The sequence below is a fragment of the Branchiostoma floridae genome, chromosome 9 (genome assembly GCF_000003815.2).
Source record: "Branchiostoma floridae strain S238N-H82 chromosome 9, Bfl_VNyyK, whole genome shotgun sequence".
In the NCBI taxonomy this organism is placed as follows: domain Eukaryota; kingdom Metazoa; phylum Chordata; class Leptocardii; order Amphioxiformes; family Branchiostomatidae; genus Branchiostoma; species Branchiostoma floridae.
The window spans coordinates 2992447-3002303 of NC_049987.1; the positions used below are offsets into that span (position 1 = coordinate 2992447).

The 9857-nt window shown below is 37.9% G+C and overlaps 1 protein-coding gene across 1 annotated transcript in view; it reads right to left on the reverse strand.

The window, feature by feature from the left end:
• Positions 1-4411, reverse strand: part of LOC118422971 — a 19159-nt gene extending 14748 nt beyond the window's left edge. The window contains exon 1 of the mRNA XM_035830857.1: positions 4255-4411. Coding sequence (XP_035686750.1) covers positions 4255-4342 — 88 coding nt within the window. The 5' untranslated portion in view covers positions 4343-4411. The remainder of the gene's footprint in view (positions 1-4254) is intronic.
• Positions 4412-9857: the final 5446 nt, after the last annotated feature.

A 9857-nucleotide genomic window follows, 5' to 3' on the forward strand; every position in this document is an offset into this window, starting at 1 on the left:
CAGTGGATTGTTAAAGTCAATACGCAGAAAAAACAAGCTCTACACTAAATATGTCAAGAACCCCACGCCCTTAAACCACAGTATCTATAAAAAATACCGGAATAAGTTAAATCATCTCCTAAAAACTACAAAGAAGGATTACTACCACAAAAAGTTCAATGAAGCTACCAGTAACATAAAACAAACATGGTCCCTGATAAATGAAGTTATAAATCGTAACAAAAGCAACTCAGCTGGTCCAAACAAAATACAAATTGGTACCAAAACTACCGAAAATAAAGATGAAATATGTAATGAATTCAATGATTTTTTCATTAATATTGGACCTACACTTGAAAGTAAAATCCCAAAAGGAACACAAGATCCTCTTAGCTACATCACTTTACAAGTAAATTCTAACCTATCAACTTTTGTGCCACCAACTGATGCTGAAATTACAGATATTGTCAAAAACTTAAAAGACTCAGCTGCTGGTCATGACGAAATTAGCCCTAAAGTACTAAAGTTGTCACTACCCTATGTTATTGCCCCTCTAACACATATTCTTTCTCTATCCTTGCAAAATGGAATTGTTCCCCACCCACTAAAAGTCGCAAAAGTGACGCCTATTTTTAAAAGCAGTGACCCACTAAATGTTAACAACTATCGACCAATATCTGTCCTTCCCTGCATATCTAAAGTCTTGGAAAAGCTAGTATATAGTCGTCTTTTGAAACATTTAAATCAAAATAACATCCTATATAAACATCAATATGGTTTCCGAAAGGGCTATTCTACCTCTCTGGCACTCATACACTTAATGGAAAAAATTTCTACCGCCATAGATAATTCAGAATACACAATAGGAATCTTTCTCGATCTATCAAAAGCATTTGATACGGTTAATCATTCCATTCTACTCAATAAACTAAAACGATACGGTATATGTGACTCCGCAATAAAATGGTTCTCGTCTTATCTATCCAATAGACAACAATACGTAGCTCTTAACGATAATAAATCACAACCCAAAATAATAGAATGTGGTGTCCCACAGGGTTCGATATTAGGACCTCTACTTTTTCTGATTTATATAAATGATCTCGAAAAAGCATCCTCAATTATATTCTTTATCCTATTTGCAGATGATTCAAATCTTTTTCTTTCAAACTCGAATTTTGATACGCTAGTAAAACTTGCTAACGAAGAAATGAAAAAGGTTATGTCGTGGTTTGAGGCAAATAAATTATCAGTAAATGTTAAGAAGACATATTATCTAATTTTCTGTAATAGAAATAAAACCTATAACAAAAGTGCCAAAATCTTTTTAAAAAGTGTGCCCCTGTCTCAAGAGAGTCAAGCCAAATTCTTAGGTATAATCATTGATGATCGACTGACCTGGAAATCGCATATAACTATGTTAGGTAAAAAGATTTCAAAAACTATCGGTATCATTGGAAAACTTAAACATATTCTTACTCAAAAAACCATTATTACCATATATAATAGTTTAATATACCCGTATCTAACCTACGGGAATATAGCCTGGGGATGCGCCTACAAAACCACACTACAGCCCCTGATATTGCTCAAAAAAAGATTTGTTCGTTCAGCCACGGGCGCCAGTTTTCATGCACATTCTGCACCTTTGTTTACAAAACTTAAGATTTTGAATATTTTTGATATCAACAGACTTCATCTGATGCTATTTACGTTTAAATTCCTAAACTGTTCTCTTCCAGAAACATTTAATGGTCTTCTAAATCTTAATTCTCATTTTCATAATTACCAAACTCGACAAAGTGCTCATTTCCATATTCCCCTAGTTAGAACGTCAGTAGCCCAAATGAGTGTAAAATACAAATGTATAATTAATTGGAATAATCTCCCCCTCCATCTAAAATGTTTAACATCAATAATTAGTTTTAAACGCAATCTAAAAATCACCTACTTTCCTTTCCCACTGACATTTGACATCTTATCTTAATTTCTCCATTTGATAGCTTAAGTTGTTATTTAGTTGATATATTTCCCTGTTTTTAATAATTTAATTGTTGTTTTAATCATTAGGTATTTAGCTGCTACATTTCCTTGTTTTAGTCATTTGATAATAGCTTTATTTGTGTCACTTTAGTTACGATATATCCTTGTTTTTTCTTAATTCGTTAACTTTAGCTTCTCTATTATATTATATAGCTTCATTTGTGTTACGATAGTTTCAATATTTAAATTGTTGCCAATAATTTTTCCTTAATTTCTCCATTTGATAGCTTAAGTTGTTATTTAGTTGATATATTTCCCTGCTTTTAATAATTTAATTGTTATTTAGCTTCTCTATTTGAAGGCTTTCTTGTGTTAATTTAGTTGATACATTTCCTTGTTTTATTATCAATTGTTTATCACCTCAATTATTTCATTAGAATTGCATACGTTATAGGAGGAGGGCTCGCATAAGCCGTTAGGCTTCCTCCCTTCCTCCCGCACAGTATTTGTTTTATCCAATGTACATTTCTCTGTTTTTGTGTTCTACGTGCGAATAAATAAACTCAAACTCAAACCTTGCCCAGGAAACAAACAACTCACTCCCTAAAAGCCTATGAGACCAAATTTACGTTCTGTCTGTTCAGATCATTGCGTGTGGTATTCTCCAAGCAGAGAATGAGTCGCGGAGATGTAGTTACTGTAGTAGTCGGTATTTTACCGGCTTACTCTAGGAACGAGCTCAGCCTGCAAATCCCGGCTACTACTATATCTCAGCGACTCAATCTCTGCTTGGAGAATATGCGCGTGGCACTGTTTATAAACATAAGTAAGTTGATCGCGGTATTACAATGTCCCCGTCTGCGTTAAAGCAAAATATATATATATATATATATATATATATATATATATATATATATATATATATATTAGCTTCATCTTTTTTTCACAGAAAGTGAGCACAAAAGAAAAACATCCTTTTTACCTCGAAAGTCTTCAACCTTGCCAAAGGCATGTTACATGGAAAAGCTTTCAACGCTACATGGCAAAGATCCAAGCCGATGACATACAGATGTAAACTGTGAAAGTCTTGCCGAGTAAACAGAATCTGAAGTCTTTCCAATCGTGTTAACGTCGCGGTAGGTTACAATGAACTTTGGTCGTCCTTTTGTGGGATCGTGCGGTTTGACCTCTAACTTACTTTAAGGTCATTGGTATCAGAGGAGGCAGACCCGCTAATAAGCCACTAAACGTCAGTTTTGTTGCACAGTGTGGGGTGGGTTTTAGATACATTACTCCAAACCGTGCATACGGTGTCTACGTGGTATATTCTAAAATCCACGCACACACACACAACCACACACACACACACACAAAGACACACGCATACACACACAAACACACAGACACACATACACTCACACACTCTCTCTCTCACATACAGACTCTTACACACACGCCCACAGACACACACACACACGTACACACACACACACACACACACCGCACACACACACAGGCGCCAAAACATCATGACACACAAACGTCCACGCACACACAAAGCCCGAGATTTGAAACAAGTTTGCTGATCTCTATGATGGCTATCCGAAACTCTCCTAGTTTCACAGGTGCTATTTTGACACCGTACATACAAACACCTGCCCGACTTACACACTACAGAATAGCTGATGACTAACATTAACCACTAAAGTTTCATAAGAAACACCCTCTCGAAACTAAACCAAAATGTTTCATAATCTGAGCGCCCCATCTATTTGAAAACTAACACATCTTTTAGCATTAAAGTCCTAACACATAACATCTCCACCTTACCTACTCCACCTACTAACACCTATGTTTGCTGGGGTGAACAAGCAAGGTTTCAAATAACAAAGTAGCCTTTTCCTTTTGTCTACTTGATCCGCACAGGCTACCACAGTGGTTAGTCCACAAATCGCTGACAGTGCATTTCATACTTCCTGAAAAGCCAACAAGCAGACTACTCGGGACAACTGCCCAAACGTAAGATTCACTCAAGACGACATGTGGTTGAAATATCAGTCACTTGAAGATTTCAAGGTCTTTGAATAATGACATGTTGCGTTGAGAAGTAGGCAATAAGTGACCAAGAGAGCTTGCTCACGAATCATTGTCGTTTCTTACAGCGCCCAAGCTATATACCATCAACTTACAGAACTGGTAAGCAAATTGTTTTAATGTTAACAGTGACACGAACAATTGACCCTGCAAACAATTATTGTACTCTAAGTACTATAAGATATAAAAAAAACTTACCCGACGAAAACTTGGAAGACGCCAGGCCGCTCAGTGCAAGCGTGAAGACTGCGCAAACAATAACACAATTCAAACACTGTTTCGCCATGTTTTCTTCGCCCGTATACGCTGACAGCCCCTCTTCCAAACTTCTCTCTGTGACCGCTGCTTAGGCCAAGCGATCAAGGAAGACTGTGGCAAGACTGCTGCTGCGGGTTGACTTTTGTAGTCAGAGCTGCCAAAAGTTTTAGGGCCGACTTCGGAGAAATCCGCCGATCTTTACCCCGGGCTTGTCACGGCACGGTACAACACGCCCACTAGGTCATGACCTCACACCGGATGTACTCCTCCGGAAGTTCTCTTTACCTTAGCTTAAACGTTTCAAGACGTCTTGGATCAATGTTCTCAAGAAGTACACATGCTACGAATGTACTTAAGTTCAATTTGAGTCGTAATACGTAAAAGACAGGGTCAGATTTGGTAGAATTTAAAGTGTATTTTTCTTTTCAACCACCTTGCTATACCGCGGTTGACTCGAAGATTGTTACCTCCATGAGAAATGGAGGTATAGTTTTTAGTGTGTCTGTGTGTGTGTGTGTGTGTGTGTGTGTGTGTGTGTGTGTGTGTGTGTGTGTGTGTGTGTGTGTGTGTTTGTGTTTCCGGATATTTGTGGGCATCATAACTTGAGAACCTCTTGATGGACTGCAATGATATTTGGTATGTGGGTAGGGGTTGGAGAGATAAAGGTCAAGGTCAATTTTGGGCCCCCTGGTGTGTGACCTTGGTACTGCAGCAGAACTTCAATTTTTTGTATCTTTTTAGCTGGACATACTAAAAATCTTGATTTCTTGGTGGCAGATAGCTTGTGACATGAGGAAAAGGGTATATAGGTTTGGGCCCCCTAGCGGCTTGCTCTGGAAATGCAGGAGGAATTTTGTCAAAATCTTCCAGGGACCATAACGGAACATAGGAATGATGGATTTGCATGTAGGTGTGTTTGGCAGAGATGTACATAATGAAGTGCAAATTGAATTTGCATACTTAATGAGGAAAATCTATATTTCCAACATTTTCCATTATGGGACTCAAATACATGTACCATGTGTAACTTGTGGAAGGTGGAAGATTAGCAGATACAAATTATGCAAATAAGGCCCTAATTTGCATAATTAATGTAAAAGTGTCCTAATTCATCGAAGTACATGTAATAAATGATTGGATTGTCAACGTAGTGACCTGTGTAAGTTATTTAAAGGCGTACATGAAGAAGCATTAATTATGCAGATGTGCAAGTCATTTGCATAATCAGAATATTTCATGGAGGTATGAGGTCTCCGAACTCTTGTTTTGGTTGGCACACGAGTCTGTCAACATGATACGAAGCGTTTGTCTCTAACTGGGACAGAAGGGGGTTAGTGTGTTTTTACTTAGCGGTTGTTACGCACGGAAAGTGGTCTGCTAAGCATAAATCGTGGCCAACGACCCTAAGACAAGCCCGGGCATGGTCGGGGTTCCTTCCTTTCGCTGGAAACGTTCCAATTATTACAGATTTTTAAAGACCGCAAGGAGAGAACAAAAGGGGTGATTACGTAAGATCACACTAGATTCAGTCTTGGGCATTAACTCGAGTACTAAGTGCTATCAACTTGTTCAAACTTCTGAAATTTCATAATCAATATATTGCCATCATAATAAAAATAATACCACATTGCCAATAAACACAATTTTCGAAAATATACCGTAGACAACAAAAAGAAGGTTTCAAAGATAGTCTGACAATAGCAATGACGTTTCAAATAGTTCCTATGATTTTTTTTAAATAAAAAAACAGTAATAGTTTTTGATAAAACATGGGTATATGACATCTTCTTTTTATTCAATAACAAATATCTAACACGATATCAAAATTTTCCACTAGACTGGGTGCAATATGACGTCAGTCAACAGGTGGCGCTCTCACTTCCCATAGCCTTCTTGGAAGCCGATGAAAGAAAATGTTGGGCGTAACAATCTAACGGGGTCATATTCCTGGAAAAGGTCGGCGAGTTCTTTTGTACTCAGCGCTATTCATATTCACAGCGATGCCTCCCGCCAAAACGCAGCTGTTAAGTTGTAACATCATAGCTGAATGTACAATACTGACATTTCATGCGCCACTGATGTCATCCGAGGCCATGTTGATTTCATTATATGGATCGCGTCATGTATAGTTAGTATAGGTTAGTATACGTTTCCGATATTTTTTGTACAATCTACTTATGTAGTATATATTTGCTCTTTCTTGTAGCTGCTTTGTACTACAGTCAAACCTGCCCAAGCGACCACCTCTTCTTAGAGACCAACTGGCCATTACGACCGCTTTTTCTCGGTCCCGAAATTTTTAAACCATTTATACTATGCATCGGGCATGTTGTGAGTCCATATTCTTCTAACCGACCACCTGTCCAAATCGACCGCTTTTTCTCGGTCCCCCGGGTGGTCGACTTGAGCAGGTTTGACTGTATTTACAGTATGGTTGAAAACAATTATTTTAGGAAACGGCTGGAATTTGATGCGCCCGCAGATTTCGTCCATGTAATCAAATCAACGTGGCCCGAAAAGAATCAAAAGCTTCTAAAATTCGTTTAATACACTGATTTTGCCACCAATCAAATGCGTCAGTTATAGATCTCCTACCCACCCAACCCTTATATTCAACTTATATCCAAGCAGATGTTCGGAGCAAAATCACGAGCATTTCTCAATGGCCATGACCCCTAACCGCTATGGCCCCCGAAAAAAAAAACGGAATATTCTTTGATGTCGCTACACAGCATTCATGCAGGAAAACACATGACTGAAAGAACGGTAAAATCTACTTATAAAATAAAAAAAATTTAAAACAACAAAACTAAAGTCAAACAAGTGACGGTAGGTAACAAACTCTGTGACGTAATTATGGTTTGTTGATGGTGACATAACAATCTGTGTGTATGGTTCAAACATAAACACCGTTCATAACAGTCCCTTTCTGTTCCTGATCATCACGCCTTACTTTCAGGGAGCCGGAACAAAACATACTAGTACTCAACCTATGTCGTATACAACGCACACGCTCCTCCAAGTCCTAAAAATATAAGGTACACAAATTATTTCCTAAAGTTTGAGTTCCCACTGACAATGGCTTAATTCTGTGTATATGCCAAATATATAATTTCCATTCATGAAAACTATCCTTCAATCCCTGGTGCAAAATATAATTACCCAACATGAACATACTCTTTCTGCCCCTGCTAATTCCCTCTACTTTCGGAGTTCCGGTCACAAAATACACATTCCTACCCGTCAGATTAAGAGCGTGGCCACCCTACCTATATAGTAGTGAATCGCATACAGGACACATCACGTCAGCTTATACCAAAAACTTACTTAAAAGCTAACATACCTATCACTGCCAAATTTAAAACACAGCGAAGTCAGCATCTCAATCGAACGACACCAAATGAAAAAGTAGGTCAATGACAGCTGTGGATATAGGCCAGCTGGTTTACAATACCAGGGAAATAGGGGTGACATCTCAAATTATTACATCGATAATGAAAACAGCTACCGCAAAAAAAATCATCCCAAGGATCAAACACGTTCTAACCATAAAATGCATATGACTATCAACCGCGCAAAATGTTAACAGTATGCTATGTCAAACAAACCTCAATATTGGAAACGCAAAGCCCGAACGAGATGGCATATTCCGACAAGGACAACATCTGCTTGACGGTATCAAATTACTACAAGGCTTTAGGCACAATCATAGGAAGACCTGAACCACTATACCGGACAATGTAGGGGAGACGATTCCATTAGAATTTCAGCCAGTAATACATGCGTTCCTATGGGAGAGTTGAGGAAACAAATATGCAATTACCTCAAGAATTAAAAGATCAAGCCATACAAACTTACCTTCAAATGATAGCAAACTATGTCCAGTCTTAGCAAATTCAGTTGCAAGAATTTCTATACGGCTAATCTTTTGATACACCCCCCTAATTAGAGCCCTTGGTTTGGCCCATTTTGCTGAAAACAGCATTCTGGCGACGATGCCACTATTTCAGGGGGGTGCGGAAACCCCCTCGATCGAGAAAGGTCATTTTTTACAACTAATTCTACCAGTGTAGGGTCTTCCCTACTGCAGCCACTCCCAAAATGCCCAGATTTCACATAAAATCCCACCAAGAAAGGCTTTTCAATGGTTTAAAGCCTTGTTTTTATTTGAGCTCTCTCACCGTGGGCTCTAGGCGCATGTGCTAATGCTTACGTCACCCCTGTAGGGGTGAAAACTGAAATTTAACATCCATAACTAGAGTTCCACGAACACATACCTTTGCCAAATAAACCAGTTTTTTTTTATGTAGAATGATGTCTGTAGACAAATGCGTTACTCATTTCATTTTCTTTATAATTATATGCTTGGGGTTGGTTTATAAAATTTCGGCATTGATTATGCAAATTAGATCCCGAGTTACAATTACTTGATATCAAATTGTATCAAGCATTACTTAAGCTATCAGCATACCAAAAATCATGATGATCCTTTGATCCATTCTTGACTTATTCTCTTTCAAAGTCTTTAAATACACCTCTTACTCTCTTCTCTATTTCTCAGTTACATATGTGACAACTTTGATGAAAGAACTATAATGGAATGCAGTGGATTTATGAACTTTTCCTAATCAATTGTGCAAATTAGCTGTTAATTTGCATAATAAGTATCACATTATATAAGTCTTCACTTAGGCTATCTACATGCCAAAAATCATGACGATCCGTCAACACGTTCATATTTTCTCATTGATTATACAAATAAGATCATCATTTGCATGATAAATATGTATTGACATTTCTCTCTTTCTCAGCAACATATGTGACAATTAATAAAGTCCTATCATGGAATTTCGTGAATTTATAAAATATCCTCATTTATTATGCAAATTAGCTGTTTATTTGCATAATTTGTATCTCATTATGTAGGTCTTCACTTACGCCACCTACATACCGAAAAACATGATGATCCATCAACATGTTTATATTTCCTCATTAATTAAGCAAATGAGGTCATCTTTTGCATAATTGATATCTATCGACATTTCTCTCCTTTCCAGAGCATATGTGACAAGTTTGAAAGTCATATCATGGAATGCAGTGGATTTATAAATTTTCCTAATTTATTATGCAAATTAGCTGCTGATTTGCATAATTAGTATACCATTATATAAGTTATCACTCATTGTATCTACATACCAAAAATCATGACGATCCGTCAACACGTTGTAGAGTTATCCTTGTCCAAAGTTTGAAAGGAAACCGGTGCTTGCAGTTTTAAAAAAAAGTCGCTAGGGGGCCCAAACTCACAGCACTTACTCTCTGCCTCGAGGGCTATCTACCACTCAAAAATCATGACCACAGCATGTCCAGAACACGAGATATAAAAAAATAAGTTTCCGCTGCAGTACCTTAGGAAGCCGCTAGGGGGCCCATTATCGAACTTGACCTTTGTTTTCCCGAATCCTACCCACCTATTACATATCATTAGGATCCATCTTAGGCTTCTCGAGTTATGCTGTTGACACACAGACACACAGACACAC